Consider the following 17119-nt stretch of genomic DNA (forward strand, 5'->3'; position numbering starts at 1 on the left):
TGAAGGTTATTTAGTTTCTGTTTTCAGTCTAGTTCTTGCACCATGAGAGCATAATTTGCAGTGTGGGTTTAAAAATGGAAAAAAAAAGTTGACAAATGAAGGACAAAAGAAGATGTTTCAGGCTTAAAACAAAACTAATTTACAGCAGAGGAACAAGTATCTGAATGTCGTGTCTTCAATAAGAGGAATTTCAGCAAAGACCCGAGAGATGCTTCATCCTTCAGTTGATTATGTTCTTTATGACAAGAAATCACTTTGGTGTTGCTAAAATACTATTCAAACTGTCGAAACTGTGTTATTTTGGGGGATTTTTCACAGATGTAACTAAAAAAGTGCGACCAAATTGTGTCTTTGTGACAGGCTGCTGGTAGCAAAGTACCTGAAGATCTAATTTAAACCTGGTTCTTTAGGTTGTCTGTTATGTGTCGACACAACTCTGTTTCATCACTGAGTTCAGGAGACTTTTTTTATGCCTGAATAATTTACAAGTCAGAGTTAAGTGGCTTCAAAAAAACAAAAGCATTCATAAATGATCAGGGACTGAATTGGAAATGAGTGAATAAGCAGCAAATATCACAAATAAAGAAAAAACTATCTGTGACGGACCTTCAGGAGGCCTGAAAAACTGTTTATCAAGACCGCTTGGCTTCTCCGTGTCAGTTTAATTTCTGTTTTTGTTTTACTCGACTGACCCCTTCCTCTTCACACAAACACACATCACATGAAAATGGTTAAATTAAATAATCCCGTCTTTGTTAAAAAATGTGCTTAGAAATAAAGTTAATGGTTAAATGCTCACTTTATGTTTTGTTCTCAGTGCTTTCATCAATGAAAACTTCACATTTAAAACGTATGCACACAAAAAGTTAGTTATAATAACAACAAAAAAGATATGAATTCAAACTGTATGCAAGTATTTTGACAATAATTGTGAATAATTTAATCAGTGCATTGATATATTACTAATACTTTAGAGGCAGTAAAAGTAAATCTGATTTATGTATTAATATACTGCATACAAGTAGGTGGTTGCCACATTTTCAGTAATTTGCCTCCTAAATGAAATCTCCATATAATTCTCACAACAGTTTCAGTCTGAAGGCCTTCGTTGTGTCTGAATCTGTTCTCAGAGACTCCCTGAAGAGCAAGAGCAAAAACAGAGACTCCAGGGAGCCGACTGAGATGATCAAGTTCTCCAAGGTGCCTTTTTATTTTTATTTTTACCGCCTTTATCTGTTTTTGTTAAAGAATAACAGTGTTTTGAGATGTTCCGATTGGATTTTTCATGGCTGCTTTTGTCCTTTGCAGACTCCTCTGACTGAGTCTCTGATCGAGTTCACAGACTCAGCCATGAACAGAGTGGCTGCCGATCTCTTCCTGTGTGAGTTCTCACCTCATTATGCCTGATCCACATTCTGTAACAGGACTTTATCCCTCTTAAGTTGCACTTTTTTATGGTTTTATTATCATTAAAAGAACAAAAAGGGTGTAATGGGAGCTGTACAAATCATCCCTCAGAGATAAATCTGATGTTAGAGTAGATAAAAACTACTAAACTCCACTCATGTTGGATTTTAAATGGTTCGATAGTGGATTTCTTTCCTTTGTAACATGTACACGTGGGTAGTAAATGTGTTAATCTTTGTGTGTGTTTTGTGTAGCTATCATGCGCTTCATGGGTGACTCATCGCTAAGAGGTCTGACAGAACAGGAAGTGGTCAGCACGTTCCTCAAGGTAAACACTGTTTTTTACAGTTTGACCCGAGTTACTTTATTTTCCCTCAACAATTAATTTAAATGTCCACTTAAGACCCATCAATTCTCAGGTATTTTACTTGTGTTTTTGTTTGATTAACTTCTTAACTCAGTCGGACATAAAAATGAGTTTGATGAGTTCCTGAACTCATCGAACGAACCAGGGTGTTGTTGACTGCTGTAAACTGTCTTTTTTAGGCCTGACACATCTTCTTTTGTCCACCACTTGTTGCTGTCATGGTGTTGTGTTGTCCAATGGCTGACCAGAAAACAAATGAAAAACACGCAAAATATTTGAACAAGCTTTTAGGGAAAAAAAAAGCCTGGAGACCATTTAAAAAAATTAAAAAGACAGTCTGCAAACTATAAGGAAAATAGAAGCAGTTTAAAACTTGGATTATTGTAAGACTCTACAAGGAGCTATTAAACTGCTGCTCTCCTAATATAAATTTAGAAAACTAGACAAAGAATATGATTCAATATCTGTAACATCACAATGCAGTTGCCTTTAATAATAACTGAATAAGTGGAATAAAGTGAAAAATATCCATTAAAATATTTTACGAAGCATAAGGTCTGTAGATTAAACTAACTGAGTAAACCATCCTGCTCCACGTGACAAAGATTAAAAAGCAACTTGTCAGTTCATTGATTTTTTGTTCCCATTTGTTTTGAATACCAGTTCCCTTTCAGTCAGTACACTCTGTGCAACACACGAGTATGGAGACTGTGTCTTCACGAGACCAACCTGAAGAAGTTTCTTCAACATGCTTGCCACGGCCAGTGAGGCTGCAGCCTCTGGGGTATCCCCATCTCTCTGCAGGGCGTGACTGCAGGTCCCCATACTCATGTGTGGAACCGAGTGTACTGACTCAAAGGGAACACAGGTTACAAATATAATCAATGTTCCCTTAGGGAGGGACAGGTCACCCCCTCACCAGAACAGAGCTCAGTAACATGCACTGCAGATCGAGGGAATGAGACGGTGCATCGTATTTATAACCCCAGGAGGGCGGGGCCTCCCAGGTATGCTGCAGCCTCATTGGCCTTGGCAGGCTTGTTGACAGGGTCGAGGGTCCAATCCCCATACTCATGTGTTGTACCTCGTTTCCCCCCCTCGGAGAACACTGGTTATATTCATAACCTCCAGTTTCCATAAATACATTCAGGCGCATTAAAATGCAGTAACAGTTTGTGTCAGGTGACAGAAAATGAGCAGCTGGTTGTGAAGGAGAACGGAGGGCTAAAATGTGATTAAAGATAATATTGTAACGTTTGCCTCGCCTGTCTCGTCTTTTTCTCCTCCTCTTTCGTCTTGCCTCTGATCCTGGAGGTTATTTTTGGCCTTAGTTTGTCTAAATTTAATTTTCATTTTGTTCGACATCAAACGTTTGCAGCAGCTTTTTGTTTGGCTCCTGTTCTGATGCTTGGACTGACAGCGCTGGAGAGAATCGAGTGTTAAAGTGGAAAGACGTTTTATTGTCTTCAACATTCGGCCTCTAGTTTCTCGTATAGTGTTTTTACAAAATAAAGGCAAATGTAAAAGAAAATCTGTCTGGTAGTTCTGCTTTGATATTAAACCTTTCATATACATAATGTACTGTGTTTACCTAGCCTGTGTAGGTATTTCTTCTCACACTTTGGAGCTAAAGGCAAAATAAGGTGGGAATTCAATGTAAATGTTTGGTCTTAAGAGATATTCTTTGTGTGTGTGTGTGTGGTTGTGGGTTCTTCAGCTGATAGGAGAGTTCACCTTGATGAGGGATGAAGCTTACTGTCAGCTCCTCAAACAGCTTACTGCCAACACCAGCTCCAAACCGTAAGTCATCCGTCCGCACGCACACACACACACACACACACTCACACCGTGAACTAACACACGGAGCGCGTCTCTTTGGTCCGTGAGCCTGTGATCTTGACCGTGTCTGTGGGCTCTCGCGCTCTGCAGCGATAGTTGCCAACGAGGCTGGAGGCTGCTGTACATCCTGACTGCGTTCCACCACTGCTCTGAGGTCCTCAAGCCTTTCCTGCTGAAATACCTGCAGCAGGCTTCTCGCAGTGCGGGGACTCAATATCAGGGTGAGTACACACACACACCTCCGTTAACGAGAAGCGTTAAATTCGCCGTGCACACGAACAAAGTTACCAGTTTAGTGTTCCTTTTTTTAAAATATTTCAGGCATAGCTAAAGCGTGTGAGCAGAATCTGAAGAAGACGTTCCAGTACGGCGGTCGCATCGTTCCACCCAACAGCATGGAGCTGAAAGCTATGATGGTCAGTGTGTCCTTTAGTTTACCTGCGTGGCTGCAAGAAGTCTTCACATCCTTTACAAAATTAAAACTACAAATATCCACAGTCTAAAATCTCTGCACAGCAATTTAAGGATTAGCAAATTAGTGTCAAACGTACAGATCCTCATTATGCAGAGAAGGCCTCATTCGGAATTAAGAAAACTACATAAAAATTCACTTAATATATCAAAATACTTGTAAAAATAAATCCACGCCACAGAAACTGGTGAAATGTTAAGGAGTGACAAGTGGAACCTTCATTTTTCTGAGTGATATTAAACCAAAAATAATGCTCTTTGGCTGCTGAGGAATAAGAAAAATAAAATGAAATGCCAGAGTATCTGAAATAAATCCTTTATGTACAGGAAATAATCTCAGGTGATCTAAATTTCACACGGCAGGGAAGAACCCTTAAACTAGACTGTTTGAAACAACTTGTTTTTTAATCATGTTTGGTTACACGTAAGCCAAAATGTCCTACTATAGACAAAAGGTATTTTATTCAACAAACACCAAGTAGGATTGTTCAAAAACTGACTTTTCAGAAACATTAGTTGCTATATTTACAATAGCTGCCAAATACACCACAAAAAGTAGAATAGGAGCAAAACTCTAATCATTGACTGTCCAGAAGAGAGGTGAACGGGATATATATCCCGGACGAGACCCCAATTATGTCACGTCCTCAGGCGAGAGGCAGAAGGACTGACATAATTCTGGGCAGAGAATGAGGACACAGGTTGGTGTTTCTTTCTTTTTGTTTACTTTCTAAAATACAGAAAGGCATTTAAGCTTCAGGGACACCCATGGCCAAAATAACAAATAAGTCATCTTTATGCTGGAAAATAAAACTTTTAAATTAACCAAACCACCAGAAACCAAAACACACAAACCTGCAGCTGACTCCCTAATGAGTAACACAGACAGGGGAAAAGTGGTTACCAACAAAAATGGCGGCTCTCTCCTACAAGGTTAACCTGTACGTTGGATTTTTACACAAAATATAAACAAATATTTTTACAAAGTTTGTCAAAAGCCAAGGCCTTCAAAGTAAGACAGGGTGTAATGGCAATCAGATGGGAAAGAAGAGCTGCTCCACTGAGGCACGGTGGTAGAAGTATTATGGTTTAGGATGGTTTTTACTGGCTCAGAGACAGGGTGGTAATTAGTTTTTGTTTCAGCTGTGAATTTGGCATCATTTCAGTGATGATGTGAGGTCAGTTGTCTGAAAGTTTACACTGAACTGGAGTTTGACCAAACAGCCAGTGTTTGAGCTTCCAAACAACAACAGCAAGGATTGGCAAAAAACGACAACTGGGGCTCGAATTGAATCCCACTAACAGGTTGTGGGGAGCAGTTCGTTTGTTACTACAGGAAATTATACAATATCTCTTAAAAAAAACAACAACAAGATTTTAATTAAGTTGTATTTATGTTTTTTTAGAGAAGAGAAAAACATCTGTTCCTGTTTTAATGAGTCACAGAATCAACATGTTCCTTAAAAGTTGGTTCAGGTGTTTTTCATTCGTCTTTAAAGATTTGCATGATTGTATTTAATTTTTAATGTTTAATGTTTTTACTTTATACTGTTTGGTCTCAAAAAACAATAAAACTTGAATTGCCTTTAATTGTGTAATGTTATGGGGCAGGTATTAATTTAATTATAGAGAATAAATTTGAATAGTTTCTACTTTTTGTCAGCACATCTAGTAAAAAAAAATAAAAAAACAGAAAAGATTTGATTTTGCCAGTAAGTATTGTGAGCATGTCCTCATCTTTCAGTCGATGACATGTTCCATGAGAACATAGTTTGAAAATAATCCCAAACAAACGCAGACTTTTCTTCTCTGTCAGCTGCTCGTAACAGAAAGTGTTGCGCTTGGCTGTTTCAGCAAATCATTTCCCTGTGGACAAAGCATTCTTAAAGGTTTATTTATGGACCGGAGCAGTCGAGGCTAAATGTCACAAAACTTGAGCTCGGAGATGTAAATTTTGTTGGCAGTAAGAACTTTTCATGTCAGTGTGGAACCACTTTACGTCTGAAAGTTTGTGTGTGACTGTGCAGGCGGGGCGCAGTTCGAAGCGTCAGCTGTTCCTCTTCCCTGGAGGCATCGAACGCCACGCCAAAATCAAAACGTGTTCTGTAAGTTCCCGGCTTTTCCTGGCGGTTCGACGACGTGACCGGAGTGTGTGAGGAAGGTGTGACGGACTCGTGGATCTGTTGTGTTCTTCAGGTCGCCCTGGAGGTGATCGAGGAGTTGTGTTACGAGATGGGTTTACACACACTGGAGGCCATGGAAGAATATGCCATCTTTCTAGTGACCAACAGAGGTCAGAGTCTACTTCTCTTACTTCTCTTTGTCTCTCTCACACACACACACACATTTCAGTGACTTTGAATTTAAAATTATCTAGAAGTTAGTAAAATGCTGCTTTATTAGTATGATGAAGACGACAAACAGCAGGTACCAGTTGTTGAATATCATCAATTTAAACTTGATCTTTGTAATATTTGTTAAAACCTGGACAGATGTGTGTGTGTGTGTGTGTGTGGGGGGGGGGGGGGGGGGGTTTACCATGCTGGGAAAGACTGTCAGCGAATAATTTAACAAATAAAGATTTACCTTTTTTTTTTAAGTAAAGCTAATCCACCGCTGCCTTTTACACCAGAGATCATTTTATGATGAAATGGGATGGAATCAAACCTATGTGTGATCTCATGCAATGTTGCACACACACTTTGGCAGTGGGCAATAATTACAAATAAGCACAAGGATTTGTAATATTTTACTGTCTACAATCTATACTTTCTGGAAAATATTTAGAAAAACTGAGAAATATGTATGCCAGGATCAGGGTTTTTTCTTTCTTGACAAAAATAGTCTTGCTTCTTTTCACAAGGACAACGTGAAATTATATTGTTTGCATATTTATATGATAGCTCTGGAGTAAAAGAGCCCAGATGGTAAGCTTATTAAAACAATTTATAACAAAGACATCCTGAGCTGTTGAGCAGATGAAATCCAGGAAGAACTGAGAAACATTTCTCTTTCTGAGCTTCAGCTGTTGGTGTCCTCAGTTCTGAACCAGTGTTGCTACGACAGGAAGTGATGCAACGCAGCTGCAAACGCACGCCTGTCCCAGCTTCTAAAAATCAGGTTCTGCCATCGAATCCAAAGATGAGCGAATGATTTTTTCTCCTGAAAAAGAAGGAAAAAAAAGTCTGTTTTAATGTCATGCTGGTTTTATACTTTTTATAAGTTTAGTATTGACATGATTTGCATATTATTGCAATTAGTTCTTTTTTACTGAACTTTTTAACAAATTCCAGTCTTCTTTGGAAAACGTTTTTTAGAAGTACTGACATGAAGATGAATGCACATTTTCACAAGATATATTGACACATTTACACACCAAATTTATGAATACCACACTGATTAAAGCTTACATTTAACACACTCGGTTTGTGGATTTTACCTTTTTTTTCTTTTGTAATAAAATTCTATTTATATGTTTTGTATTGGCAGACAAATTGGGTTTCCAAGTTATCAATGGGCACAGGCAGACAACAACAAAACGAGGGTCATAGTGCTAAAAACGTGGCTCAGTGTTCCTGTGAACAGCTTTTTATATGAAGCTTGGCTCATATTCACTACAAGATTTTTTTATGAGCCTGGATGGACTGTATAAAACCTGCAGGAACTGGAAAAGGCCAGAAGCTGTCTGTCGTGTCAGAATAGAGGGGTAGTTCAGATCTTTTTCAGTCAAACTGTTTGTTTTATAAACCTTTATACTCCCTTTATTTTGCATTACTGTTATCTGCAGCCTGCTGTTGCTGCTATCTACATTTACAAATAGCCTAAGAATTTTAAATAAATAAATGTAAATTATTACCAGATGGCAGCTTCATGAGACGCTCTAAACGAGCGATTTTTGTGATGTTTCAGAGCTCTGTTTTAGTTTTAGGCTGGAATCAAACTGAAAAATGTTTCCTACGATGAATACTGACAAACATTTGCCGTCACAAACTGGGTGTTGCCAGGTCAGAACGTGCGACCTCTGAATAAGAACGAGTACATCCTGGACGTGGCGACGGAGGCCGAGTTAGTCGATGCCAACTACAGCCTCTGGTTCCGGCGGGTCGTCTGGACCCAGCCGCTCAAGTTTGAGAACGAGCTCTGTGTGACCATGCAGTACAACCAGGTACGACGCCACGGCACGTGCACCGTTAGCTGCTCGTACGAGTTTCGGGTTTATAAGGCTGCTTGTGTGGACTTTTCAGATCCTTCCCGACTACCGTAAAGGTCTGCTGAACGTTCTTTCACATGGAAAAGTGAGCGATCAGCAGTTCCACCAAATCTCCAAGCTGGCTGCTTTACAACACAGAGCCAAAGACATCATCTTCACCCCCAGCATGTGAGAACATCGGCTGAAACTGTGTTTTAAATGTCTGCAAATCCTCGTCTGCAGTTCAGTTTTTATGATCGAAGGTTTCATCTTTTAAGACATTTTATTTAGGCTAATATTGCCACAAACTAGTCGTCTTGTATTTGTTGTAATAAATTCAGCAAAAGACAGAAGAAGTCCCGATCATTTAACATGATTAATTCATGTAAAGAGTTCTTCCTTGTGTTTTTAAAGAACAGTAAAGTAAAGGAAAGCGGGTTCCAAATGCAGCCCAGTCACCAGTTGTTCTGTTTAAAAAGCACGACTGTAATTTACTTTCTCGATGGTTTAAAAACTCTCGCTTTCCTCGTTATCGCTGTCGCTCGGAGCAGAGATCAGAGCCGAGCAGCTCACTGACTTGTGTCATATAGTTCTGAGAAATGTTAGAAATCACCGAGTGAAACAGACTTCTGTTTATCTGACACTCGTTTGTTTTTTACCCCCCCCCACCCGTCCTCAAGACACGAATTATCCGAGTACATCGCCGCGCCTCTGTTCAAAAAGCAGCCGCCGCAGCAGTGGGTAACCATGGTGACGCAGCACATGCAGCAGGTCCAGCCCCTGAGCCCGCATCAGGCCAGAGCACAGTTTCTGGGTAAAACCACTGTTCAAAAAAAAAAAAGAAATGTGTTAACCTACTTCGTATTTTCTCCTCGTGTAGAAATGATAGACATCACATATTCTGTCAGTTTTCAGTTTAACACCGTTAAATAATAAACTAGAAGCACTCGGAGAGCACAGACCTCCACCAATAAGAAACAGCACGATTCGGATCATAATCTGGATCACCATCTAAATTTAATCAGTTGGGTTTTTTGATTTTTTTTAAAATCTGTTCATTAATTTTTTGTGTAATCTTGCTAATAAAAGATGGAGTAGATTCTCCATCACCCAGGACATGGTAAATTAAAAAAAAAGGTAAAAAACCAAAAACAACTGGACTGTTCTGTAGCTGAAAAGAATAGATGTACAGCTACAGAAAAGAGGTCCAGTTGTTTTTGGTTTTTAACCTTTTTTGGACCTGATGAAGCAAAGGGACACTTAACACCTACTTGTATGGGTGGAGTAACATGTGGAGCCACGGGGCTCATTATTTGGGTTTAACTTGACATGTTTCCATACAACAAGGAATCTGTCTAGCTTCAAAACACACAAAGTTTAAAAGAGAATAAAAACGCGACAGTCTGTGTTTGCTCGTGTTAAACTGCGTCTTTGTGTTTGCAGGGCTGGTCAGTGCCTTCCCCATGTTTGGCTCCTCGTTCTTCTACATCCACAGCAGCAGCTCCACCACCTTCTTCTCTCCCTGCATTCTTGCTGTCAATCAGCGGGGTCTCCACTTCCTGCACAAAAATACTCATGTAAGGAACCACACACACACACAGGGTTAATCAGTAGGTGACTCGGCTCAAGGCGTAAAGAACACAACCCTAGAGGTGGAGATGTTTGTTTTTTTTTCCTTCTGTGCTGTAACGCCTGCTCTGCGGTGCAGGAGCTGATGACAGTGGTCCCCCTGGTGGAGGTGCAGTCGACTCGCACCCAGAGGCCCTCTGCTGGAGCCAGTTACCCGTATGTGGACCTCACTCTGGGAGACACGAACACGCAGCGGGTCGTTCAGCTGCAGCTGGAGCAGGTACCGCAGACATATGAGGCGTGAGCGTGTACTTTCCAGGAAGCGTTGCGAGCTTTGGAGCTGAGGCTGCCTCTGTTCGTCCACAGGGCCTGGAGCTGTGTCGAGTCATCGCCATGCAGGTGGAGAACATGATGTCTGTGCGGGAAAAGAGGCTCGCCTTGCCACCCAGCGAAATCACCATGCTGTGACACGTGTTTTACAGTCCTGCTTCACATGTTGAATCAGTCTACCTCCGCTCACCTGCAGGTGTTTATCACACTTTAAGGTGGAAAATAATCTGACCAGCTTTTACTACGTGTTTGTTCTGCATTGTCTGAATAACTGCAGCCCAGAAATCATAAATCTGGATCTTCCATGTTGTTCCTCTCAAGGTTTCAATGGCTTGCACTTGTTGTTGAACTTTTTAATAAATCTGAAACGTTTCTTCTGCACAGGGGCTGTTAAACTCTGAGGAAGCACCACAGATTCTTCGACGCTGTTTTTACTATTCCAAAGTTTTATAACCGACCTGTACTGTTTTTTATTTTTATTTTTATTACTTTAGCAGACTGTACAGTTTGACATGTAAACAATGTTTGTATTTAAAGTACTTTTTTTATTGAATAGTTTGTCAAAATAAATGTAAATATTTTCAAATGAATTGGGAGCACTTTGAACTTAGTCATTGAACTAATAAAATGTCTGATAATAATTAATATTATCAGTAAATAGGCAACAACCATTAAAAAAAAAGGAAACTTGGTGAGTAAATTATTTATGTATATTTTTTAAAACATACCAGCTGAGAACCTTAAATTAACAAAAATAGTAAAAAACTGAAAGTTTTATTATTTTATTTTATTTTTTTGGTTGTTTAAAACAAATCTGTAAAGATTATGTATTGTACAATAATTGAGCCAAAATATTAGTGTTTTTAATTCTTAAAAGTAAAATTATTTCCCCACTTTATATATTAAATACTGTAGAATACAGGTGGTAAAAACTGCACACATAATGAAGTAAAAAGTATCCTCTTCTTTTGCTGTAAATTCAAAATAAGATTATAATACGGCAACTAATTATAACACTTATAAAAGTTTAAGTTTTAAGGTACTTTTATATAAGAGTATTCTCATTTTCTTCAGACTTGTATCTTTGCTTCATTACAGTTCAGGAAAAAAACTTCAGGGTTTGACTACTAGTTACTCTTGAGATAGGGATTTAACAGTTTCTATCTGGTTTTTGTCTTACACCCCCAAGAAATAATAAATAATTTCTAAAAATTCATGTAGTCAGGTGCTTGAATCGTCCAAATTACAATATTTCAATCCAAACTTTTTACATTCAGTGATTGTAGCTGTAAATAAAGGCTTATATTGGTCAGTTACTCCCAGAACATAAGAGATTAGTAGAAAAAAAAAATCAGAAATTTAAAAAATAAATAACATTTGCGCATTGTAACTTTGATTGTTCCATTCTAAATAATAGCTGATGGCATGTCCCTGTACATAGTTTATTTAAAACTTGCTTCATCTCCTACTGGTAAATACTGCTTGAATATTTAGTTTTATTTCTGTAATGACTAAGGATGAAATATCACTAATTCTGTTGTTAGTACACCTTATGACCTTTTAAGAATGCATAACTTTCATTTAAAATGGAGTACTTTTGCTTTGTTATACTAGTTTCTTTATGCATACAAGAGATCTAAAAACCTACATTTTTCACAGTATTGATTGTGATAAATCTCAGCTCGTTTCTGAACACAGAAAGTGAACTTTGTGAAGGTAAATGAGAGGTTAGTGGGACAAAATTAGCAGCTGTGGATTTTACAGCGTCCCTAAAGTATCCTTTCATGGATTTAGCCCCTCCCACAAACTGGCAAACTCACAACTGAGCATGCGCACATCCCCGGCAGTTTACACGAGTTTATTTTCAGGCTTATGCTAGGAGACGTGTAGTGAAGGTCCCAAATCGACCCACAGTTAAGGTTTATATTCACGTAACGATTCAATGTCCGTGGACAGATCTCCGTAGCGTCCAGGTGTGGGTTTTGTTGGTGACATGTGAGATGTTGCTGCGCGGTTTGTCCGTGTTTCTAGGCGGAGGCAGGCTGACCAAGCCAGGCTAGGCGAGCTAGCAAGAGCAGCTAACGCCGTTAGCCTCTCCGTTGTCTGTAGCCGAGCTTGAGTCGCTGTTGACGCAGTATTTATTTACATCTTTATTTGTTCTTGAGGCTCGGTTACTATCGTCCACACGCTGTCGCCGGAGTGCTGCTTCAGTGCGGACACAGCGCGGCGGAACTTGGCAGATATTTGCCACTTTTTGTGCTCTCCTTTCCGCCGCTGTGTGAGAGTCGGCGGCTACCGAAGGTGTATTTTCACCCGTCAGACGCTCGGTCCGTCCATAATAATCTGCTGAATATGTGCTGAAATGCACCGCCGATAGCACACTCGGAGCACGCCTCGCAGCTTACAGCGGCCGCAGTGTTTATTTAGGCTGACATGGCAGCCAGCGGGTTCTCTGACCTGAGGGAGAAGCTAAAGTCCATGACTCCGCACAGAGACGACTACAGCAACAAATACTCGGACCGAGCCAGCAACGGCAGCGGGAAGGGCCGGAAGCGAAAGCGCCGGGAGTCCGACGACGACGAGTACGAGCACAGCGACGACAGCGCGGACCTCCGGGAGCAGGAGGCCCGCCGGGTGAGGAGCAGCGTCGTGCAGTGGAGCATCTTCACCCCGGAGGAGTGCGCCCGCATCGAGGAGAAGATCGACGAGGTGGTCGCCAAGGCGGAGGCTGGACATTACCGCGAGCACACCGTGGACAGGGCCCCCCTCCGTAACAAGTACTTCTTCGGGGAGGGCTACACGTACGGAGCCCAGCTGGAGAGGCGCGGGCCGGGTCAGGAGCGGCTGTACCGCAAGGGACAGGTGGACGACATCCCGAGCTGGGTGCACGAGCTGGTGATCGAGCGGCTCGTGGCGCACGGGGTGATCCCGGAGGGCTTCGTCAACAGCGCGGTGATCAACGACTACCAGCCGGGCGGCTGCATCGTGTCGCACGTGGACCCCCTGCACATCTTCGCGCGCCCCATCGTCTCCGTGTCGTTCTTCAGCGACAGCGCGCTCTGCTTCGGCTGCCGCTTCCAGTTCAAACCCATCCGGGTGTCGGAGCCGGTGTTCGTGCTGCCCGTGAGGAGAGGGAGCGTCACGGTGCTCAGGTGAGCCCAGCCGGCCTGATCTGATCCTCTCTGACCCACCCCGACCCACTCTGACCCGCTGTGTCTGCTCTGATCTGCCCTGACCCGTTCTGACCAGCCCTGACCCACTCTGACCTGCTTCTCTGACCCACCCTTACCTTCTCTGAACCACCCTGACCCATTCTGACCCGCCATATCTGCTCTGACCCACTCTGACCTGTCGTGTCTGCTCTGACCTGCTCTGACCCGCTCTGACCCACCGTATCTGCTCACACTAACATCCTTCCTTCTCCTCAGTGGGTACGCTGCTGATGACATCACTCACTGCATCCGGCCCCAGGACATCAAGGAGAGGCGTGCAGTCATCATCCTTAGAAAGTGAGTCAGCGTGCGCTTACTCAAAGGTGACCATTTGTCCTGTAAAACCCGCCACTCATCCCTAGAGCATCTTGTGTTTTTGTACCCTTTTTTAAAATTATTTTGGCCAGAACCAGACCCGATGCTCCTCGGCTGGACTCCGACAGCCCGCTGAGCTCTCCTGTCAGCGGACCTGTTCCGCTGAAAGCCAAACGCTCACACCGCAAAGCAGACCCCGATGCTGCTCACAGGTAAATCGTCCACTTATTCCACAAAAAAAGGTTTAAAAACAATAATCTACCCCAGCATGCATCCACTCATACACACTTCTAAGAGTGTAGTTTTTAAGAGTCCAGATATAAGGCTGCGTTGGCATCACAGTGGCCCAAATCTTTTTCTTTCTTTTTTTATGAGTCTGAACATTACAAGATATGACAATTTGTGTTTAAACATGGTCAAGAGGAGCAAAAGAACAATGGTTATGTTCACATTAATGCTTCGGTGACGTAAAAGTCAGGTGAAATGAAACGTGACCATTGAGACTGAGGTGGCTTTAAAAAAACATCAGATTGTTTCCAATTTCAGACCACATATGAAAGTTACCGGAATCTGACTTGAAAAGAATCTAATTTATAATGTTAAGGCTCATTAAAAATCAAATATGGGTCACTGGCAGAGAAAAAAGTCAGATTTGGGCCACTTTTGTCAGCAGTGTGATCAAATAGAGGTCAACCGAATGGTTTGACTTTCTGCGACCGACGCTGATCTTTAGGAATCGGAGCTGCTGATGGCCAATGTAGGGCACTGATTTTTAAAACTTTTTTAAAGTGGCGATATTTGACAAATCAATTGGTTTCCTTATGATTTAGTATTAGCTACTTTTTTGACTCTCAGGCAAATTTTAAGTAATTGAATTGTTCTGATATTTTTTTTGCCAAATTAAGGACCTTTTTCTTTTTACAATTCCTAGTGAAGTTATTTAAATGTGCCTGATAAGACACTGCTGGAAACACAAGTCAACATATATGATGAAAATAAAACAAATTCTCTCAGCTTTACCGTGGTCCATTGTTGCCTTTTTATTGCCTTCAGTTTAGGATGTTAATAAATTAACCAATCCGACACAACTGGCCTTTTTACGTCTACCTTTCTTCTTAAACACGTAGATTAAAACACAACAATTATGAAACCTCACGGTTGTATTTTCTGAATTACCTCAACTAAGAGCTGGAAAAAGGGGGAAAAAATGAATTTCCTGAGGCTGAAACTCGTTCAGGCACCACAATGGTTGGCGCCGTTCCCTCAGAGTTTGACGCTCTGCTGGGACCTTCCTGCATTGCGTTTACATGCTCACCCTGCGTACATGTGTGGGATTTCTTCAGGTGTCCTTGTCCAGTCTAAAAATATTCATCTCATCTGTGATTTTTGCTTAAGTGTGAGTGTATATGTGTGTGTAAGTGAGGTTGTCGTGTTTTCCCCTCCCCTAACGTGTGTGCGCGTGTGGAGCAAGTGATGGTCAAAGATAAATGTTTGGCTCGTAATGAACCAGTTTAAATGTGTCTGCACCAGGCCGCGGGTTCTGGAGATGGACAAGGAGGAGAACAGGCATCCCTCGCTCTCCCGCCACCATCGTCACGGCGTCAGCTCGGAGAACGACTGGAGGCGCGACGAAGAGCACGACAAACACCGGGAGAGCTCAGGACGCAAAATCAAAATGAGACGCCACTGAGTTTCGCTTTTTCCCGTCGCGCGCACATATGCATATGAATACTCCCGCTCTTTTACGTACGTCAGTATTGTGACTTTGTTTAATCCGTCGTCATTTTGTTGCTCCGGTTTGATTTCGGCTCGAGGAGCTCCGTTATGTCTCTGTTTTTAATTTGACTCTAGATCAGCTTGAGTGTACGTTTGTTTTCGGCAGAAAACAAACAAACAAACAAACTGGCACTTCTGCTGCTTTTTACAGAACCTTAACTCGCTCACGGCAGTAAGGCTCTGCTGTTGATCGGTTAGTTAAAATTAAACCTTTGTGTTTATAGATCCTTTAAAATGGCATGTATTTTTTCTACCGTAGGAACTGAAAGGAAGACGTATGTATAGACTTGTACAAAAACAAACCCGAGCTGTAATCTAACTTCTTATAATGTACAATATGTTTGTATAGTCTTTATTTGGGGAGCTTTCATAGAGAATGATTTTTTTGTTTTTTAATCTCTGTATCTACATTTCAGATCCACACCTTTTGCCGTGCCATGTCAGATCTTCACTTTGTTCAGTTTAAACCTCCAGATTGTGGTTTTAAGTTGAGCAGCCTTTGCTTTCTGTTCTCATCATGATGGAGGTCAGTCTGGTTAAAAAAAAAAAGAACTAAAGCTTTTGGAGTGTTGAAAACTCAGGACTTGTTTTACACTCCTGTTTCAGTCCAAGGTTGCTTTATACCTTCCTACAAAGATGACATGAAGCGTGTCATTCCTGCTCTGTAATAAATCCACGTTTTTCCTCCTTTAAGTCAGTTTGAGCTTAATTTGGTCAAAACACCTGTTCTCAAAAAAACTCAGCTGAGAAGAAATTAAACTCTCACAGCTTCTTCTACTTGTAGTTTACTGTGTAAACAATTGTGTGGCTTACTTTTCCGACGTGCGGGTGTAAGGAAAGTAGTTCTCAGCTGAACTCTAGGTTAGTCTGGGGTTACACGCGAGTTAAAAATAACTTCACTTCAGAGAAAAAAGCAGGATAAGTGAAATGCAGTCTGCTTCAGAAATTGAACAAAGGTTATCTGCAGGAAGCAAGCAGAAGACTGAACAGGACCTTTTTATTTTTGTGATCAGAGAAGCGTGGATTTGTCATGACCTGGTGAAATGAGGCTGATGCTGTTTTAAGTTCGCTTATTAAAAACGGGCTCGCTGGATCAACTGATTACCAATTGCAGTATTTAGTTGCTTAATAGAGTACTTCAGTTATGTATTTATATTAAGTTTTACCCTTCAATGCAAGCTGCTAACAAGCTATTTTCCCCTCAGTTTTCAATCGTTTGCTGAAAGTTAATCTTTAACATCAACGCAGACCCACTGAGTTTGTTTTGTCCTTTTAGACTTCTGTGTGCAGGAATGTACAATAATTCATCAAACAACTGATGTGCTAGCTCTATTAAACCTAGACTTACACGTTCAGAATAGGTAATAAACTCAAATCTAATGTTCTAGGATTGTTTTTGAAGTGACGTTTGGAAAGCTGATTACTGACCCTTTCTGTTTATTTGAATAATATGCATTTTGCTTCCACAAATATATTTATAATTTAATAAATAAAACATAAAAGTTGTCTGTTTTTATTTTTTTCATTATACAAAAATGGTGACGTAAACTCACAAGTAGATCATCAAAAAAATTGACCAAAGACGTGTTATGCTCTTGATAACAAATATATAAATATAATAAATAGACCATCTATGGTTGAACA

The 17119-nt window shown here is 41.0% G+C and overlaps 2 protein-coding genes across 2 annotated transcripts in view; both read left to right on the forward strand.

Moving 5' to 3' along the window:
- Nucleotides 1-10762, forward strand: part of myo15ab (myosin XVAb) — a 55797-nt gene extending 45035 nt beyond the window's left edge. Inside the window, exons 63-76 of the mRNA XM_025003691.2 lie at nucleotides 1131-1200; nucleotides 1309-1381; nucleotides 1662-1735; nucleotides 3492-3574; nucleotides 3704-3834; nucleotides 3935-4029; nucleotides 6112-6189; nucleotides 6281-6377; nucleotides 8089-8249; nucleotides 8329-8462; nucleotides 8954-9087; nucleotides 9717-9850; nucleotides 9982-10122; nucleotides 10209-10762. Coding sequence (XP_024859459.2) covers nucleotides 1131-1200; nucleotides 1309-1381; nucleotides 1662-1735; nucleotides 3492-3574; nucleotides 3704-3834; nucleotides 3935-4029; nucleotides 6112-6189; nucleotides 6281-6377; nucleotides 8089-8249; nucleotides 8329-8462; nucleotides 8954-9087; nucleotides 9717-9850; nucleotides 9982-10122; nucleotides 10209-10310 — 1507 coding nt within the window. The 3' untranslated portion in view covers nucleotides 10311-10762. The remainder of the gene's footprint in view (nucleotides 1-1130; nucleotides 1201-1308; nucleotides 1382-1661; nucleotides 1736-3491; nucleotides 3575-3703; nucleotides 3835-3934; nucleotides 4030-6111; nucleotides 6190-6280; nucleotides 6378-8088; nucleotides 8250-8328; nucleotides 8463-8953; nucleotides 9088-9716; nucleotides 9851-9981; nucleotides 10123-10208) is intronic.
- Nucleotides 10763-12007: 1245 nt separating this feature from the next.
- Nucleotides 12008-16980, forward strand: alkbh5 (alkB homolog 5, RNA demethylase). Its single transcript, XM_017431835.3, has 4 exons — nucleotides 12008-13324; nucleotides 13601-13681; nucleotides 13792-13911; nucleotides 15230-16980. Exons 1-4 carry the CDS (start codon nucleotides 12606-12608, stop codon nucleotides 15387-15389), a joined length of 1080 nt encoding a protein of 359 aa, XP_017287324.1. The 5' UTR covers nucleotides 12008-12605; the 3' UTR covers nucleotides 15390-16980.
- Nucleotides 16981-17119: the final 139 nt, after the last annotated feature.

The sequence above is a fragment of the Kryptolebias marmoratus genome, linkage group LG3, assembly GCF_001649575.2.
Source record: "Kryptolebias marmoratus isolate JLee-2015 linkage group LG3, ASM164957v2, whole genome shotgun sequence".
In the NCBI taxonomy this organism is placed as follows: domain Eukaryota; kingdom Metazoa; phylum Chordata; class Actinopteri; order Cyprinodontiformes; family Rivulidae; genus Kryptolebias; species Kryptolebias marmoratus.

Bases quoted from the DNA above. Each gene is read 5' to 3' on its own strand.
- alkbh5 (XM_017431835.3), top strand. From the start codon at position 12,606: ATGGCAGCCAGCGGGTTCTCTGACCTGAGGGAGAAGCTAAAGTCCATG. The intron at 13,325-13,600 runs GTGAGCCCAGCC...CCTTCTCCTCAG, and splicing joins GGGAGCGTCACGGTGCTCAG to TGGGTACGCTGCTGATGACA. The intron at 13,912-15,229 runs GTAAATCGTCCA...TGTCTGCACCAG, and splicing joins GACCCCGATGCTGCTCACAG to GCCGCGGGTTCTGGAGATGG.